Below are 19896 nucleotides of genomic sequence, written 5' to 3'. Positions count from 1 at the left end.
ACCTATTTAAACAAAGCATCACAGGAAAACGTAGCCACTGACTGGAAGCATTTAATCAAACTGGATAAAAGCTTTGGGGACAGCTTTGGAAGAGAAGGGCCTCAACTTTCCTACCATTAATAACCCTCTAACGATGCCTGACAACTTGGGCCAGGTGTTTGGAATGCTGGATGTCTATTAACTCTTTCAGAGCTGGTTGGTATTAAGGGAAACAGTCATTTATAAAACAGATCCTAACGGCTTCTAAAAAGATGCTGGGTTAAGCAGAATGAACAATTTCTTCAAACTCATCAGGGGGCCACAGGCTGGTTTTTTAGGAAAGCATGAGACTAATTGACTATTCAATTCTATTTACCACATTTTCCTACAGAGTGACTCATCAGCTGCTGTTTAAAAAGACACAGCCTTGGGGTTTTAGGCAATAATTTCACCTCAATTAAAATAAAACCAGAGCCTTCAAGGACAGAGCTATTCTCATAGTTAAGGCTCCCCAAATCCATGTCCAAGTGCAGAACTGCCGCTGAAAAGAAGAGTTCATTTGCCCCACTATGGTATCAATACACAATACAAAAAAGAAAACCTCATCTCGAAAATTCCCTTCTTTTGATGCTTACAATGATACAATGCACTACCCTTACATTATTTCAGATACTGTTAGTCATTGCGATATGGAACATGGTTAGCAAAAATATTACTTAGGATTTAGGAAAAAGAAAACGTACCCTTTACTTTAAAGGTAACACTATTTTGTTTATTGAAAGCACCGGAGCAAATTCTGAACTCTCAACAAGTAGTAGTTCTCAAGCTAAATTGTCCAGCATCGACCTTCTTAATTTACAAGTCAGAATAGAGCAGTGATTCTCAACCTTCCTAATGCAGTTCTTTATCTGTGGTGACCCTCAACCATAAAATTATTTTCATTGCTACTTAGTAACTATAATTTTGCTACTGTTCTGAATAGGAATGTAAATATCTGATATGCAGGATATCTGCTATGTGACTCCTGTGAAAGGACTGTTGGGACTCCCAAAGTGGTCATGATCTACAGGTTGAGAACCACTGGATTAGAGTGGTGATATTTTATTTGTAATGAAACGTGATTTTATTTGTATGTTAATAAATAAAGTTGCCTGGGGGTCAGAGCTAATAGTAAGCCATCAAAGAAGCTGGGCGGTGGTGCACGCCTTTAATGCCAGCTCTTGGGAGGAAGAGCTAGGCAGATCTCTGTGTGTTCAAGGATACAGCCAGCATGGAGACACATGCCTTTAATCTCAATACCAACCATTGAAAACCTGGAGGTCTGTATAGACAAGATGGTCATGTGGTTGGGTTTACAACCAATGAAAAGGCAGAACAGAAAGTCTTTATAAAGACAAATACACAGGAAGTAGTTCTCTTGGCTGAAGAGGATAGCTACAGAGTGAAGGGTAAGGCTCTTAGCTCTGACCTCTTGGGCTTTCATCTTTGCATTGGCTCTGTTTTTATTATTGAATAAGACAGTTACTTCTACATTAGAGGCATACAGACATGCTCTAGGCATGTAGTTCATGGGGGGAAAGTCTGTCTAGCATATGTGGAGGCCCTGGATTTGATATCCAATACTTAAATAATGCAATCTTTGCAATCACTTAACAGAATCTGGCAATTTAGATTTAAAAAACAACAACAACAAAAAACCATTTATCTGTGTGTTTGCAACCATCATGGTATATGTGTCTTTATATTTAGTTTTTCTTTCCACTACATGGGTCCAGGGGCTCAATCTCCAAATATTATGGTAGGAAGTGCTTTTACCTACCAAACTATTTCCCTGGCCTTGCATCTATCAATTTAACCTTTATTTACAAGGTGAATTCTGAAAACGTAGGTGCAAATAATAAATAACTACACACACAAACACCTTATGAAGTAAAATTCCACCATTCAGAACTTTAATAGCATTTTGTGTCTGTGTGAGCACCTCCAGTGCCAAGACACAGGTGTGGAGGTCAAAGGACATCTTTCAGGAGCTGGTTCTCAAGTTTTCTACCACGTGGATTCCAAAGATCAAACCAAGAGGTGGGGTGGGTGGTTTTTGGTTTTTCAGTGGATTATGGATATTTGTCATTGTTTAGAGTGGCTAGTTACAAGTTGTTATTAGTAATGGTCAGGAAAAAAGCTGAACAAAAGAGATTAGATTCAGGGTTCTTGTTTTGAAATGAAAAAAGGGGGGATATAGATATGATAGGATAAAAAGGTAAATGATTGAATCTACTTTTAAATAAAAAAAGCAACTGCTAGTTTTAAATATTTTACACTGCCTTGGATTTTTTTTTTTTTTTTTTACAGGCAATTTATTTTGTTCTATTCATTCACAGTTAATACAGAAAATACTTGAAAACATTTCCATATAATGTTTGACACAGAAATCATCAAATAGAAGTATACAATGTTGACAGGAGGCAGTACATTTATAATTTATAACCCCAAATGTATTTATAAGTTAGAAATGGAAAGATCTACAAATGAAATTATGAAGGTTCACCAAAGTCATTTAATCTGTCAGTTTCTCATTCATTTTTATGTCTTAATAATATTCTATTGTATGAATAAGCCACATTTTATTTCTCTCCAGTATTTGATAGCTATTTGAGTTGTTTTAACTTTTTTACTATTAGCAACACACTGCTGTAAACCTTCATGTACACGTTTCATAGGTGCACATTTTCAGTAGTTTGAGGATATATTCCTAAGGGTAGAATTGTTGAGTAACAGAGTAACAATGTTTTGCATTTTGACCAACCACCAAACTGTTTTGCCAAAGTGGCACACCATTTTACAATCTCACCAAATCCTTGTTTTTAAGGCTCTGATTTTTGTACAAAAGCATTCAATCATTCTGTCAGACCAAACCAGGAAAAGTAAGCTATAGTTCAGAGCTGTTCTATTCCATTTACTATGCAAAGCCATTCTTGGCGTTTGCAACTCTCAGCCCTTTTGAGTATTCTTGCAGTGTTCACCTTTTTCTCCACCACTTTTTTTTTTCTTCTTTTTTTCTGGTTTATTCCTATCTATTACAAATGTATAAAAAATCCTCCATCAACGCAGCTGATAGCAGCAGAACCTTGAGAAATATACCTTTGGTTTGCCTCAGAAAAGGAACACATATTGTACTGTAAAGTTTATAAAATTGGCGCAAAACATTGTGATAATGTTACAATACCAGTTTTAAGAGTTCAGTGACTAATGGGGAGCTGATGGGATACATGCAGAACTGTGAAAGCGATCTCACTTAGCCAGCTGTACACGTAGACTGTAAATCTACATTCAGATCATTTCTGATCTAAGACTATCATCTCAGTTTATCTGTTGAGGTCAACCAGGAAACCCTAGAATATACCTTGATTTTTGCAAAAAACAAAATAGGGGGAGGGTTTTTTTCAGCATTTCAGTCCACGAGTAACAGTATCCTAACAGGCAAAGTGTTCTCTCACTGTCAACATAGAATGAACTGCTGCTGAAGGTCAACTTGGGCTTTAATTTGCATTAGCGCTTACATGCATAGTAGTCCAAGTTGTTGACCTCATGACTTTAAAAAGTAACTCTAAAAAAGTAAAATGGCCCTTCTTGGAAGACTAAAGAAAGACATCCAGCCATAGTTGTAAAAAGTCTCATCAAAACAATATACCCTTTTATGAATTACGCCCCAATTTAAAAAAAAAAAAAAAGTAGCCCCAAATAAGAAGCAGCTCTGAAAAAGAAAATATAACTTAAGATATTTGAAAAAAACAAGGTGAATACAGGTTCAAAAATAATTAAGATACATTTTCTTAAGGCTACCTAGAATTAGGCTTTAAAGAATTCTACCATTTCAAGTTTACCACTAGTTACTAGATACCTATTTACAAACAAGATGTTCACCTTTTTTGTTCCTTTATCAAGAGAAAAATCTACCTTCAGATTATGAGGGTGGTGATGGGGAGGGACTAGAAAACAAGATTCAAACAATCCCATGTAAATATCACATTTTTCAAATGGAAGAACTCCAAACTGCACTAGAAGATCCAATCACTAAGACACTTTCCATTGAAATGATTTAAGTACAACTACATGGCACCAAGGTTTAGGCCTAATATAGGCCTGACAACCAAGTCCTTGTTTTCTGGAAGAAAGGCCTCAAAAGTCCCATTCAATTCCACATAACAATACTTCAAAGATCAATTAAGTTTTCCTTTCCTTAATATTTTTGTTTTTGACTTCTAATCTTAAAGACTAGATTAAAACTTAGCTCATTTCCCAGAAGGCATTGCTTCCCTTTGCTCTATGAAAGAGTCCACCAAGACCTCTTCCTCAAAACCATCTAGCCCCCAGCCTCCAGCCTGTGCTTTCTCAACATCCTGAAAAAGTAATGTAGGTAAAATATGCTCATGAACATTAAAACTAGTTGTTAGAAAGACGTAACTAGCTTTATAATTTAAGTTTTAGAACATAAATACTTGCAGCTTAATCTGCACTGACAATGATTGTCGAAGCCTAGAATTCAACATTTACAAATTCTCATTCACACACACAAGCCACACTATTATCACACAACTTATGTCTTGAGAGAATCTTCTGCTTTTTAAATCTTTGGCCTCCCAGTCAATCCTAAGTTCAACCAACTTTTCCGAGTTCTTGTAGTTACCTGAACCACTGAGGCATTGCCACAAGACTTCTTCTCTTTTGAAACATCCTTTTTCTCTAGATATTAGGATAGCTACGCCAGCTTGTTTCTTCTGTGGTGTATGTTGGTGTGGGATTATCTATTGCTTGATTTTTCATGGATGTGTTTAGCTTCTTTAGGTTGAATTTTCCCTTCTAGTGCTTTCTGTAGGGCTGGGTTTGTAGACAGGTATTGATTAAATCTGGTTTTATCCTGGAATATTTTGTTTATTCCGCCTATGGTGATTAAGAGTTTTGCTGGGTATAATAGTCTGGGTTGGCATCCGTGGTCTCTTAGTGTCTGCATGAGATTTGTCCATGATCTTCTCGCTTTCATAGTCTCTATTGAGTAGTCTGGTGTTATTCTGATGGGTTTACCTTTATATGTTACTTGGTCTTTTTCCTTTGCGGCTCTTAATATTTTTTCTTTGTTCTGTGTGTTTAGTGTTTTGATTATTATGTGGCGAGGGGACTTTTTTTTTGGATCCAGCCTATTTGGTGTTCTGTAAGCTTCTTGTATCTTCATAGGTATTTCTTTCTTTAGGTTAGGAAAGTTTTCTTCTATGATTTTGTTGAATATATTTTCTGTGCCTTTGAGTTGGTATTCTTCTCCTTCTTCTATCCCTATTATTCTTAGGTTTGGTCTTTTCATGGTGTCCCAAATTTCCTGGACGTTTTGTGTTACAACTTTTTTGTCTTTAGTATTTTCTTTGACTGACGAATCTATTTTCTCTATCATGTCTTCAGTGTCAGAGATTCTCTGTTCCATCTCTTGCAATCGGTTGGTTATGCTTGTTTCTATAGTTCCTGTTCGTTTTGTCAGGATTTCTATTTCCAGCATTCCCTCAGCATGTGTTTTCTTTATTGTCTCAAATTCATTTTTCAGATCTTGGAATGTTTCTTTCATCTGTTTAATTGCTTTTTCTTGGCTTGATTTGATTTCTTCCCATTTTTTGTTCATTTTTTCTTCCATTTCTTTAAGGGAGTTTTTAATTTCCTCTTTAATGGAGTTTTTCATTTCCTCTTTAAGGGAAGTTCTTATTTCCTCTTTAAGAGAGTGTTTCATTTCCTGTTTAAGGAAAGTTTTTATTTCCTCTTTAAGGTAGTTTTTCATTTCCTCTTTAAGGAAAGTTTTTATTTCCTCATTGAGGGAATGTTTTATTTCTTCTTTAAGGGCCTCTATCATCTTCTTAAAGTCATTTTTAGGGTTGATCTCTTCTGTTTCTTCTGTCATGGTATGTTTAGGTCTTGCAGGTATAGAATCACTAGGTTCTGATGTTGCCATATAGGTCTTTATGTTGTTGCCTGTATTTTTGCACTGGCGTCTACTCATATTTTCCTCTGTGCGGTGCAGGTGGTGTCTGTGTCTGAGAGTGCCTCTCTTGTTCTAATTTTTAGTCTTGGTTTAGTAGGGGTTCTTGGTTAAATTGGTGCTATTGGGCTGTTTCTTCAGGGACAGCTGATTTCAGTCGATGAATTATATACTTATGATTCTGGTGATCTGGTTTAGTGGCTGGGTAGCGCCTTCTTCTGTGTTCCCAGGTCACGTTTTGTTCATTTGTCAACTCCTCAGCTGATCTTGTTTCTTCAGACTTCAAACTGTAGGCATCTGAATCCTCTCCCAGATGGGTTTCAGCTGAGCAGGGTAGTCTCACCAACTCCTCCAAGTTGTTGGGTTTCACAGGATCAGCAGTTGGGCCCTGGGTTGTCCCCAAACGGAGTGCCCAGACTCGCCCTGGTTCTGACCCACGGAGATAACCTCTTCCCCAGGTGTTGGGGCTAGGGGCGTCCCCGTTCCAAGCTGCGTCCGCCCCTCTCCGTCCCTGGGCCTGTCCACCCCTGTGGCCCGCCGCCACAGGCCCACCTGGGTCCACTTGTCTCCGCCGCAGGGCCTGTATGTCCCTGGGTCTGTCTGCCTCTGCGGGCGGCCAATGGGCCTGTATGTCTCTGCCGGCTGCCACCGCGGGCCTACCTACCCCTGCCCGTCACTGATGCCGGGCCCATCCACCTCTGCGAACTGCCACCAGGCGTGTATGTGTCTCCCGGTTGCCGCTGGGCCTGTATGTCCCTGTCGGCCGCTGCCACCGGGCCCTTCCACCTTCGCGAGTCGCCGCTGCGGACCCACCTGCGTCCGCCCGTTTCTGCCCAGTGGCCTGTCTACTTCTGTGGGCCGCCGCCGCTGGGCCTGAATGTCTCTGTCGGCCGCCACCGCCGGGCCCGTCCACCTCTGTCTGCTTATCTCTGCAGCAGGGCCTGTCCACCTCTGTGGGCCGCCGCTGGGCCTGAATGTCTCCGCCGGCTACCGCCGGCCTAAATGTCCCTGTCGGCCGCTGCCGCCGGACCCATCCACCTCTTGGATTTTTATATATGATACAAATTTGAGGTTATTTTTGTTAGAACATACTGTAAATACATTCCTAGTCTTGTTCAAGGTATTGTACCTATATAGCTCATTTAACAATATAATGCAAATTTCTAGTCCTTGAAAGTTAATATTACAAACTATTTAGGATCATAAAGAAATGCAGGTTAGTAGTTAGTCACCTATTACAATCAAATTTGTAGTCATATTGGGTATGTTTTCAAGGTCCAACAGATATATTTTAGGTAGACAGGCTGTGGGAGCCCAGCTGGGAGCCCAGCTCCTGCATTTTACAACAGGGTACTCTTGAGGAGAGAGGGATAAGAAATATTAGAGGGATAGAGGGGAGAGAAACAGAAACACAGGATAGCTTCAGAAGGGTTATCCTTATCCACTGACCCCTTCTGTCTCTAGAAGGGCTTTTTATAGGAATGCCAAGGGATGGAGCAAATGACCTCCCCCTAGCTCAGCCAAGTGTAGACCCTTCAAATCACCTAGTAACCATGCACGTGGTCAAGCAATCCTCTAATGCAGCTCTGCTGGGTAAAACAAGCTCAGATCTCACTAGGAAACCTTTGTGGGCCTCCATAACAGGTGGTCTTCAAATACTTCAGAGATCTATAAAATATGGCATTTAAGGTATTTTAATAACAGGTTCTTTTTTTTTTTTTTAAATAACAATGGGACATCTGCTCCTGGCAGCACCAATCTACTTCAGATAAGATGATGGGTATTGAAGAAACTCCATATGGAGTTTACTTTCTTTATTATTATTATTATTATTATTATTATTATTATTATTATTATTATTAAGAGACTTTCTATTCATTTTACATACCACCAGATTCCCCTCTCCTCCCTCCTCCTGCCCCAAGTTTACTTTCTTTGTGGAAAAAGTTAGTCACTGGGAAGCTGGGTGGTGGCCCACGCCTTTAATCCCAGCACTCGGGAGGCAGAGCCAGGCAGATCTCTGTGAGTTCGAGGCCAGCCTGGGCTACCAAGTGAGTCCCAGGAAAGGTGCAAAGCTACGCAGAGAAACCCTGTCTCGAAAAATCAAACAAACAAAAAAAAGGCACTGGGCAAGAAAGTGCTCTTGCCTCGACTGCTGACAATATGCTGTCCAAACTGGATAAGCAGGACACAAAAGAAAGTCACTGCATAACTTTGCCAAGACAAGGTAATACAGCCTTTCAGAATCTCCTGCTTCACAGAAAAGTCTGTCAAATATGCTAGGCCTGTAGGCCGAAGATGAATGCCCCAACATTACAGAGGAACCTTGGGTGATTGTCCAGGCAGCTAGCTGCTTCTGTAATTTCTCATGTTTTGGAAACCACTTGCTTGCACTTCCTGCTTACTTAGGTAATATTATTTCCTTCTCAGGTCTCTGAGGGAGTTGAAGACTAGATAGTTATAGTTTCCCTTGTTAACAAAATCAGAAAAGAAACCCACTAAAGAGGTGTAAAGTGTAAGCCAGGTGGTGGTGGCACATGCCTTTAATCCCAGCACTCAGGAGGCAGAAGCAGGTGGATCTGTGAGTTTGTGGTCAGCCTGGGCTATAGAGTGAGTTCCAGGACAGGCTCCAAAGCTACACAGAGAAACCCTATCTTGAAAAACAAACAAATAAAACAAAACAAAACAAAAAAAAGAGGTATAAATGTACAGGGTTGGGAGACATCAAAAGATAGTTTGGGGATGGTAATGAAAATTAAGATAGAGGGGTTGGGAATTTAGCTCAGTGGTAGAGCCCTTGCCCAGCAAGTTCAAGGCCCTGGGTCAGTCCTCAGCTCTGGGATAGAAAAAAAAAAAAAGAAAGAAAGAAAGAAAATTAGGATAGGGCCGGCCGGTGGTGGCGCATGCCTTTAATCCCAGCACTGGGAGGCAGAGCCAGGCAGATCTCTGTGAGTTTAAACCAAAAAAAAAAAAAAAAAAAAGGATAGATATGGGGTATTTTCTCTGAATTTGTCAAATGTTTATGGACTAGACATTGCTGATATATTTATTGCCTGTATATATTGTATATAGTTATTGTACTTATTGTATATAGTTTTTCTTATATTAGTTATAACCTGCTATGGGATAATGCTCTTGTACACTGTAAAGATTTGTCACTTGAATTGGTTTAAAAAAACACTGATTGGTGGAAGCTGGAGAGATGGCTCAGTGGTTAAGAGCACTGGTTGCTCTTCCAGAGGTCCTGAGTTCAATTCCCAGCAACCACATGGTGGCCCACAACTACCTGTAATGAGATCTGGCACGCAGGCAGAACACTGTATACATAATAAATAAATAAATCTTTAAAAAACACTAATTGGCCAGTAGCCAAGCAGAAAGTATAGGCAGGGCAACCAGACTAGGGGAATTCTGAGAAGGAGGGCGGAGTCAGGAGTTGCTAGGCAGACACAGAAGAAGAAACATAAGAATGCCACAATGAGAAAAGGTACCAAGCTATGTGGCTAAACATAGATAAGAATTATGGGTTAATTTAAGTGTAAGAGCTTGTTAGAAATAAGCCTGAGCTACCAGCCAAGCATTTATAAATAATATTAAGCCTTCAAGTCATTATTTGGGAAGTAGCCACTGAGTATTTGGGAACAGGTAGGTGAGAGAGAAACTTCAGCCTACAACTTTTTCTTTAGACAAAAAAAGGGGAACTATGGTGATACTTTGTGCTCTAACAAAGCCTGCTTGAAGATCAGAGGGTGGAGGTAGCCATTAGTTAACCACAGAGGTCTGGAGGTCTGTATAGAGAGGAGACAGGAAGTGACATAGCTGGGCGGACAGAGGAATATAAAGTGAGCAGAGAACTTTTTGGTCTAAGGAGTCGGAGAGGTAAGAGATAACTGTGGCTGCTCCTTTACTTCTCTAATCTTTCAGCATTTACCCTGATAATCTGACTCTGGGTTTTTATTATTAAGACCAATTAGAATTCGCGCTACAGTCTTTACTCTTGCAGATGGATCACCTGTTCTCCCTCAGTTCTAACTCCACCTCCATTCTCACTCTTGCCCCCATTCTCTGTACTAGAAACCATTAGAACAGACTTTAAACCAATGACTTGGTCCCAGTGTGACAACTCATCTTCCACTCAGCTTCACTCTGAATCCTGTGTTTCAGTTATACAGAAACAGAGCAGATTCTCTGTATGCTTTATACAGCCTTTATTCAGTGCTGCCTTGTTGTATAATATTTTGTTTGTGTTCTGACAAATAAAGCTTGCCTGAAGATTAGAGGGCAAAGCTAGCCAATAGTTAACCATAGAGGCCAGGCACAAATACATACATGGCACACATCTTTAATCCCAACACTTGGGAGGAAGCAGCAGGAAGATCAGGAGTTCAAGGCCACCATGGGCTACTTGAGATTGAGTCAGTCTAAAAGAGAAACAGTTGGGCAGTGGTGGTACACGCCTTTAATCCCAGCACTAAGGAGGTAAAGACAGGAATATAAGGTGGGTAGACACAGGATCTCTGGATCATTCAGTCTGAGGATTCATAGAGACAGGGCCCCCGCATTCGGTCTGAGATGTCATAGAGGTAAGAAGTCTCTAGTAGCTGCTTCTCTGATCTTTCAGTTTTCACACTTGATATCTGACTCCAGGTTTTTTATTGTTAAGACTAATTAGGATTGCACTTCACTCCCCAAAATGTGCAGCCCTCTAACCCTATGTTTTTTCCTTCATGATGTCATTACTGGTTTTCCACTATCAGTTTGTCCTTTGACTCAGACACTTATGGGGTTTTGTTTCTTTTTTACAGCTTTATCTTGTGCTGTGTAGTATTTCTCTGTTTATTATATCCTTCCCATCATTCTGGAAGACAGAAAGATATCTGGGTATTTTTTTCTTTGCCTAGCTTTGGCCTCAATCATACCAAGTCTTCAACAGGGTTAGCAAGATGGTTCAGTGGGTAAAGGTGCTTGCTACATAAGCCTGACAATCTAAGTATGATCCCTGGAACCCATGTAAAGAAGGAAGCAGAGAATCAACTCCACAAAGTTGACCTCTGCCTTGGCATCAAGCCCACACAATTTTATTCAAAGGGGCTAGAGAGAAGACCCAGTGGTTAAGAGCACTCTTGTAGAGGACCCTAGTTCAGATCCCAGCACCCACATCAGACAGCTCACAGCTACTTGTAACTTCAGCTCTAGGGGGAGCTGATGCCAGAACCTGCAATCATATGCACATATCCACCCACATAATTTAAAAAGAAAAAAAAAAGAGAGATAAAAAGAAAAATAGAGAGAAGTCCTTTAATACATTTGCTATATAAATAAACAAAGCATCCCTTGCTCTATTCTGCTTATGAAAACTGCCACTTGGTGATGGGTTTAAGGTATTCCTGAATAGACTATGCTATTTATCAAAACTAAACTGATTGAAAGGGAGGGGATACATCCATAAGCTCTCCTTCCTCTTCTTCAGCAACCTTCCCCAAAGTGAATGTTGAGTATATCCTATGAACTCCTGTGTAGATCTAGCAAGTATCTTAAGAGCATGTGGAACTGTCTTTGCCAGATCCTTTAGAAAAGACTAAAACAACACCTTCATTCATTGTAGTGCAAAGTGAAATAAGCAATGGGGATAAACTGATCTATAGTCAGTCTTCAGGTTCACTATGGTTTTGGGGATACTATCAAGTAGTCACATACTAATTCAGTAAAAGTCAGACTAATTACTGAGTAAGAAATAGCTTTAGAAAAGACCCACGTTTACAGTTGTGCACTCTGACACAACATTGTTGTGGAATAATCTTTTTGTACACTGTGAAGATGTGCCACTCTGATTGGTTTAATAAAAAGCTGAATGGCCAATAGCTAGGCAGGATTTTTGGGGCATAGAGGATGCTGGGACAAAAGGCAGAGTTGCCAGTGGCCGCAGAGGGAACATACATACAGGAGGAAATGTAAAAGCCACAAGTCACATGGCAACACGTAGATAAATAGAAATGGGTTAATTTAAGTTATAAGAGCTAGTTAGAAAGAAGCCTAAGCTATTGGCTGAGCTTTCATAATTAATAATAAAGGCTGGAGAGATGGCTCAGTAGTTAAAAGCATTGGCTGCTCTTCTAGAGGTCCTGAGTTCAATTCCCAGAAACCATATGGTAGCTCACAACCATTTCTAGAGGGATCTGATGCCCTCTTCTGGCATAAAGGCATATATGCAGATCAAGCACTCATACATAAAATAAATAAATAAATATTAAAAAAACATAATTAATAATAAGTCTCCATTCATCATTGGGGAGCCAACAGTCCCGATGAAAAATCTGTCTACATAACATCTTACATAATTTATTTCTATTTTTTAAAAAAAGATTTGCTTTGGGAGCTTGAGTGCTTGCTCAGCAGTTAAGATCATGGCTGTGCTTTCAGAGGGCCTGGGTTCAATTCGCAGCACCCACATGGTGGCTCACAATCATCTACAACTCTAGTTCTAGGGGATCTAACACCCTCTCTGGCCTCCATGGATATTAGGCACGCATGTGGCTCACAGACACATATTCAGGAAAGCCACCCATATACATAAAAACTAAAAATAAATAAATAAAAACAAAATTTAAAAGATTTACTTTAGGCCAGGCATGGTGGTACAGGCCTTTAATTCCAGTGTTCAGTAGGTAGAAGCAGTTGGATCTCTCGAGGCCAGCCTAGTCTACAGAGGAAGTTCTAGGACAGCCGAAGTTATACAGAGAAACTCTGTCTTATAAAAAAAAAAAAAATTCACTGTTTTTATGTATATTATGTATATCTGTGTGTATAAGCACCCTTGAGTACAGGTGCCTGTAGAGGACATAAGAGGACATCAGAGCCCAGAGAGGTGGAGTTGCAGGCAGTTGCAAGCCACTTAATGCAGGTGTTAGAAGAGAAACAAGTACTCTTAATCATTGAGCCATCTCTCTACTTCCTCATACCATTTATTATTTTTTTATTCAATGTATTTATTTTTGTGGGGGGAGTGAAGCATGTTATAGCATGCATGTGGAGATCAGAAGACAATCTGTGGGAATCAATTCTCTCCTTCCACCATGTAGATCCTGTGGATTAAATTTGGGTTATTTCACCAGTCATTATATCATCTATTAGTGGATATAATTTTAGTTTCTGTGCATTCTCTCTGCCATTTGGGTGCACTTGGGAATTGAACCAAGATCCTCTGGAAAAGCAGTCAGTGCTCTTAAATGCTGAGCCTTCTCTCTAGCCTCCTTGCATTCTTTTAATACTTTATTAATTTATTTAACCTTGAGACAAGGGCTCAAATAACCCAGGCTGGTTTTAAACTAGCCAGGGAGCAAGGGCTCCTGAACCTCCTGCCTCCACCTCCAGAGTTAGGTTTGATTCTAGAGGACCTGGGTTTGATTTCAAGGGCCCACATAGTGGCTCACAACTGTCTGTAACTCCAATTCCAAGGTATATGAAGCCCTTTTCTGGCTTCTAGGTCTTTAGGTTTCCAAGGGCACCAGGCACACACATGGTACACAGTCATACATGTAGGCAAAATACTCATACACATAAAATACAGATTATAAAAAAAGGCTATTTAAGGACAATGACAGGCTTACCAATTACTTGCAGGAACTCTGTGTTGCTGATTTGTGAGTCACTGATACTAAATGTTTCCTCTTGTCTTACCTCTCCCAGCAAAAATCCTTCCTAAAATAACAGGAGAAAAATAACTGGTTAAACTTAAAGATAATTTTTAGTAAAATTAAAAGGAAATGAGGACTACTATTTTATATCAATTTTAACAATAATCCAAATAAGGCATGTGGCATGTAAAGTGCTGATTTATAAACCAGCGACGGGACCACAGCAAGCTGGTATGTCTTATAATTGGATTGTATGGAAAAAACTGTCCCCAAATGACATATTATTATAAACTAACAAGCATTCCCTGCTTTTAGGTGAGTTCATTACTAAATCCCATAGTATGCTAGACAATCTCAGGAAGAGAAATATGCCACAGTTGCTTTCTTGAAACTTCATATAACTTCTTTATTGCTTTAAAACAACAACAACCCACTAATAATGATGACAGAATAGAGACAATGACAGGATAGGGCTGGCAGAGAAATCAGGATTTCAGACAACACACTTTGCTCCCGTCTAATAAACACAGCCGCTTATTTACACCTGTGGAGAACATCTATCAACATAGTCAACAGGAATTCCTTTGCAAATGTCCAGTTTGAGCACTTGCTGCCATGCTCAGTACAAACATGGCTAGTAAGGATACACCCTAAAAGTCAAAATAACCCTCCTGCAGAGACGATGAACTGAACCACTGTCTTATAATCTGTCTCCTGGATAACCCAGGGATTACTCCTTCCCTTTGCTCAAATGGCACCTCATCTGAGAGGCTTTGCCTGACTAACATGTGGGAAATCACATCTGCCAGACACTCTGTCCAGTACAGCCCACCTTCACTGTCTTCTCATAATATGCCGTGTTACAGACTTACAGACATAATCAATGCCCACCCTGGCTAAAATGTAAGTTCAGAAGCAGGCATCTCTGTTTGTTCACTGTTAGACTACAACATGTACGTGGTGCCCAAGCTCCCTTAGTATTCACCAAATACTGGTTGTATAAATTTTGTTCCAACAAGGTTCTACATAATCCTCCACTCTATGCTGATTCATCAAACCAGCCACAGAAGGTCCCCAGTTTTAAAAACATTTCCAATGTCGAATGCACATCTGTGGGTGAAGGGAGCAAAACAGATGCTTTGGGCCTTCACTTTTGTATTTGACTTGGGAGTGTCTGCTGGATGTGAAGAGGACTTGCTGGGAAATGTGAGGCTCTGAGTTCAACCTACAGCACTGCCAGCAACCCCAAAAGAAATGGAGTATCCCAAACTTCCCAAATACCACACTCAGGGCATTCTTTAAATGCTGTGGAACAATCTTTGTACACAGTAAAAATGTATTGTTCTCGTTGTTACTAAAAAGCTGATTGGCTGATGGCTAGGCAGGATTTTGGGGGCAGAGAGAATGCTGGGAAGGAGGGTGGAGTCAGAGGAGTCACCAGCCAGACAGTAAGGAAGCAGGATATGCAGGAGAGGAAAAAGCCACGAGCCTCGGGGCAGCACATAGATTAATAGAAATGGGTGAATTTAAGTCGTACGAGTTAGTAATAAGCTTGAGCTATCAGCCAAGCATTTATAATTAATAAGTCTCTGAGTGGTTATTTGGAAAGCTCTGGTGGAACAGAGCTGATCTGTGGTCCCAACATAAAGCTATGCCTACATTTAAATCTGACTAATGTACAGATTTCATTTACAAAAACAAATCTTGGGCTGGGGATAAGTGTGTCTCAGTAGTAGAATACCAAGGTCCAATCCCCACACTGCAGAGAAAGAAAAAGACAGAAGAATTTCCTCATACTCAAACAGATGTTTATGACTACTAGTTTGAGAAACACCAACTAACTGGTTATGGTGGTCCAAGCTAGCAGGATATATTGAAGAGGCTGATGTAGGAGGATCATGAGAAACACTAAATAAACTTGTCTTATCAATTCAGAGTTCTCATTACAAGGCATGAACAACTACGCCTGGCTGCAAACAAGTTTTTAATATATCTTAAATGTTACATAAAATTATTTATCTGAAATCCAAATTTAACTGTGTTCTGTATTTCCCTATTAACCACAATAATCTTCCAGCATGAGAAACAACGATAAAACTCACATGAAGCTGGGCATGGTAGCACACATCTTTAATTCCAGCACTGGTGAGGCAAAAGCAGGTGGATCTCTGAATTCTAGGCTAGCCTGGTCTACAAAGGGAGTTCTAGGACAGCCAAGGCCACTGAGACAGAGACCCTGTCTCAAAAGAAAAAACAAAAAACTCACATGACATTAAAACATTCTAAAGTTAACTAGGAATGTTTATTCATCACTGGTCTGGATTATCTGAGTAACTATTATATCAGCATTTCTCAAACTGTGGGTCATGAGACCCTTTCACAGCGGTTTCATATCAGATATTTACATTATGATTCATAATGGCAGCAAAATTACAGTTATGAAGTAACAACAAAGTAATTTTATGGTTGGGGGATCACCACAACATGGGAAACTGTATTAAAGGGTTGCAGCATTAGGAAGGTTAAGAACCATTGCATTCAATTACAGCAGGAAGAGGCAAACCACAGGCCCAACTCTGTTAATGCATGGCCTGCAAGCTAAGTATGATATCTACATGTTCAAACGGTTGCAAAAATTAAAATAGGTGTTCCATGAACTGATAAAATCATTAGCTACTCAAATTTCAGTGCTATAAATAAGCTCTTATTAGAACACAGTCACCTCATTTGTTCATGGTCTGCACTTCGTCTCTTCTTACAACAGAACTGAAGAGTTGCTAAAGAGACCATATGGCTCCAAAACTTTTTTTTTAAAGATTTATTTATTATGTATACAGTGTTCTGTCTGCAGGCCAGAAGAGGGCGCCAGATCTCATTACAGATGGTTGTGAGCTATCATGTGGTTGCTGGGAATTGAACTCAGGACCTCTGGAAGAACAGCCAGTGCTCTTAACCACTGAGCCATATCTCTTCAGCCCCTAAAACTTTTTAAATAGAGAGAAAGTACTATCTGTCATTATCTGGTCCTTTTTAGAAAATGTCTGCTTTCCTCCAAGAGTAAAAAACCCACCTAACAAAAACCTACCATCAGGCATAAGAAACCTGTTGTTGATCAAGGCTGTCTAAGAGACTCCCAAGACATACAGTCTATTGCTATTGCCCTTGGTTGCCCCCAAGAGGTGGAAGAAGTTGCTATTGCTGAAGACACACCTTGCACTTCAGAAACTGAGTCCAGAGGCTCCTGAGCTGGAACAGACCTGAATACCCCCAGCCCCCACAGACTAGATTTCATGGTACCAGAAGCCACCATGCAAGCTTCCAAAGGAAGGAGGCAACAAACAGCTGTGACACTTCCGAATCACATCAATAACCAGAGTGTCACGATAACCCTAAGGGTGCAGCAGTGGCACACATAACTTGGCAGTAACCAACAGCTCTCTAATTGGACTTACTTAGGATCCATTCAATAAAAGTAAAACCGTGCCTGGTACCAGACACCTAACAACTACTCAAAGCTAGTGAAGTCATGGATCTTGCAGAACCTACAACCACTTTACTACACCAGCATAACCCTAACAACAACCTAAATATTTGTCCTTATATTCATAGATAAGTGTAGTCCTCACCCCTCATCAAGGAAACATCTTTTTGCAACAGATGGAAACCATTACCGAAAAACACAACCAATCATGGAGCCCAGTCCCAATGGATACATCTACAAAACACTCCCACACCTAAGGCTCAGGGAACATTGTGGAAGATGGGGCAAAAAGACTGTAAGAGCCAGAGGATCATGGAGTTTGCTGTGAGATTGTTAGAAGCTGTGCCCATAAAGTCTCACACACATGACTGGCTAAACTTGAGGTGAATAAGGATGACACCAATAGACAGGCCAAAGTGGAAGGGCGAAAGCCAAGAAGGCCTCAGCCCTACACAAAGAACTACAGATCACCAAGGAATGCTGAGAGTGGGAGAAACAGTCTTCCCTAGGGAAGAGCAAACCAATTGGTTATCCAAAACAAATGATCAGCCCTGAAAACATACATAAGAGTAACATTATACAGATTGAGCAGGTTATATTTAGGAATATGGATGTACATATATAAATAGGAGCATGTAATAATGATTAATGAAAAAAGAGACCATGGGGGGAGGGGTCTGGAGGGAAGAAGAGAAATGATGCAATTATATTATAATCTCAAAACCAAAGGAAAAAAATTTTTTTAAATGTTTGCTAACCTTACATCTATAGAATAATTTTGGCTTTAGACTAATTTTCTTAGACCAAACAAATGTGTCTTACAAAAGTTAATTCTTGGTTCTTTAACTTTAAAAATGACATTACTTTTAAGTATTCCACATCCATAAATGTAAGATTAATAGAAACGAGTATAATTGTATAAAACACAATGCAAACTATTTACTTTGTATAAAATTTTTATCCTCATGCCAAGCATGAAATAAATATTAAGAAGACCATTATTAAATGGCTAACAATCTAAAGCTGGGTATAATGGCACCCCCTTAAAATTCCAGCACACTGGAGGTTGGAGATAGGATCAGAAGTTCAAGGCCAGCCTTGATTATATGACATTATCTCAAAACAGGGGGGGGGGGGAACAACCAAGAATGAATAACAATAGAAACAACAGGACCACAGCAGTTTCTAGAAATACTGTTGAAGCGTCTTATCCTTACAATAATCTTGCCTTATAGATGGACTATGGTATTCCTAGGTATTCCATAAAACTGAGTAAAGCAGCACCCCTGAATTCATAACGGTAGTCTATGGACACTAGGAGTATCACAACCACTTACATTATTGAGTGGCTGGCTGCAATACCAAAAGCTGTCTCTGAAAACAAACAAACAAACAAACAAAAAAAAAACTATGCTGAATATATTCCTATCAGTAATCTCTACCATCAACACTGCAGAGATGAAAAGAACAGTAAATTCATTCCGCTCAATTTACTAATGGAATCACCTCTCGGGATCAGTACTTATTAATGGAAGCGAAGATTGCTGACATCAAAACAAAACAAAACCTCCTCCAGCTACCGTTGTTTTGTAATGACAACCACAAAAGCCCACTCTCTTAATGAATTTGAATCGTTCACCAATAATATCACTAAAAAAAAAATCCCCTAAGTGGTGGGCAAATTATTTACGTCCTGTAAAAGCATCTATATCACAAAGAATTTTCAGTCAGAGGTCAGTGTAAAATAGAAACTATGCTCCTCCTATGGACTCCAAGGTCTGCGCACTTATGATCGCTCCTATGTGGGCCTGTCACTTCCCTGTAAGACTAGTTCCGTGGACTCTAATGTTCGCTGAGGAACTAAACATGCAACTTCGAGGAAGTGCAAACAGACTCTCCGCCTAACGCGCCTGTTCACCTTCTCCATTTTCCACTGGGGTAAAAAAACACACACACACACACACACACATACAACCAAGTCTGATGAGTATGAACAGTGACAGCCACGACAACCCGTGAGGCCGGCAGGCAGGCAGGGCTTGGGTCTCCTTCTAGACTACAAGCCTCATCTCTCTCTACTCCTTCCCGACCCAGGGCGCTCCTCGAGTCTGTAAGCCCGACTCTCAGCGAACAGCAGGCACCCGGTTTTGCTAGGGCAACTCCTGACACTGGCGGGGCCGGGCACTTCAGGTCCTCTGGGCTGACAACAGCTGTGCCAGGACCCGCCCGAGGCAGGGAGGGCCAAGTGAAGGAAGGGCCCGCGAAGTGCAGGAGCTGGAGGGGGGCGGGAGCCGCCTGGGTCACCAGCTCCTCGGCTTGGCCCCGGGATCGAGGGCCGAGCTTCCAGCAGTCCCCCCCTTGGCCGCAGGCGCCGGCCCGAGGAGGCGGCCGAAGGCCCCAGCGGCCACGGCAGGGGGCCCGGCACCTACGTGGTCGGCGTTGCTGTTGGCGCTGTGGAAACACACAGCGCTGAAGGTGTAGCCCGAAATGGAAGCCGCCATGATGGAAATCTCCACCTCCCCCATCATGCCCCGCGGAGGGCGCAGAGTCTTCTGGACGTCCCGCCGCTGAGCATCCTGGGAAATGGAGTCTTCCAAGCTACCCCAGGATGGGACCGTGGAAATTAAGGATTCCTGATCAAAGGGACCCAGCACTTTCTGTTACACGTGTCCCTCAGAGGGCTGCTTGTCTGTACAACCTTGCTATATTCCAGCCTGTCCATTCTGCAAATGAAGCTGAAGGGTGAAAGGTCGGAGATGATTCAAGCAATTGAACAGTTACAGATTTGA

The 19896-nt window shown here is 40.8% G+C and overlaps 1 protein-coding gene across 3 annotated transcripts in view; it reads right to left on the bottom strand.

Annotated features, from left to right (window-relative positions):
- Positions 1–19689, bottom strand: part of Abraxas2 (abraxas 2, BRISC complex subunit) — a 43073-nt gene extending 23384 nt beyond the window's left edge. The window contains exons 1-2 of one of the 3 annotated variants that reach the window (XM_006976949.4): positions 19537–19689; positions 13600–13690 (exon numbers count right to left, since the gene is read on the bottom strand). In XM_006976949.4, coding sequence (XP_006977011.1) covers positions 13600–13690; positions 19537–19635 — 190 coding nt within the window. In that variant the 5' untranslated portion in view covers positions 19636–19689. Of the gene's footprint in view, positions 1–13599; positions 13691–18444; positions 18620–19536 lie in introns of those variants that run through there. The other 2 variants (XM_042284968.2, XM_076554013.1) reach the window with 2 other exon arrangements.
- Between the last annotated feature and the right edge of the window lie 207 nt (positions 19690–19896).

This window comes from Peromyscus maniculatus, chromosome 1 (genome assembly GCF_049852395.1).
Source record: "Peromyscus maniculatus bairdii isolate BWxNUB_F1_BW_parent chromosome 1, HU_Pman_BW_mat_3.1, whole genome shotgun sequence".
Taxonomy (NCBI): Eukaryota; Metazoa; Chordata; class Mammalia; order Rodentia; family Cricetidae; genus Peromyscus; species Peromyscus maniculatus.
This window is presented reverse-complemented; position numbering and strand designations above follow the sequence as displayed.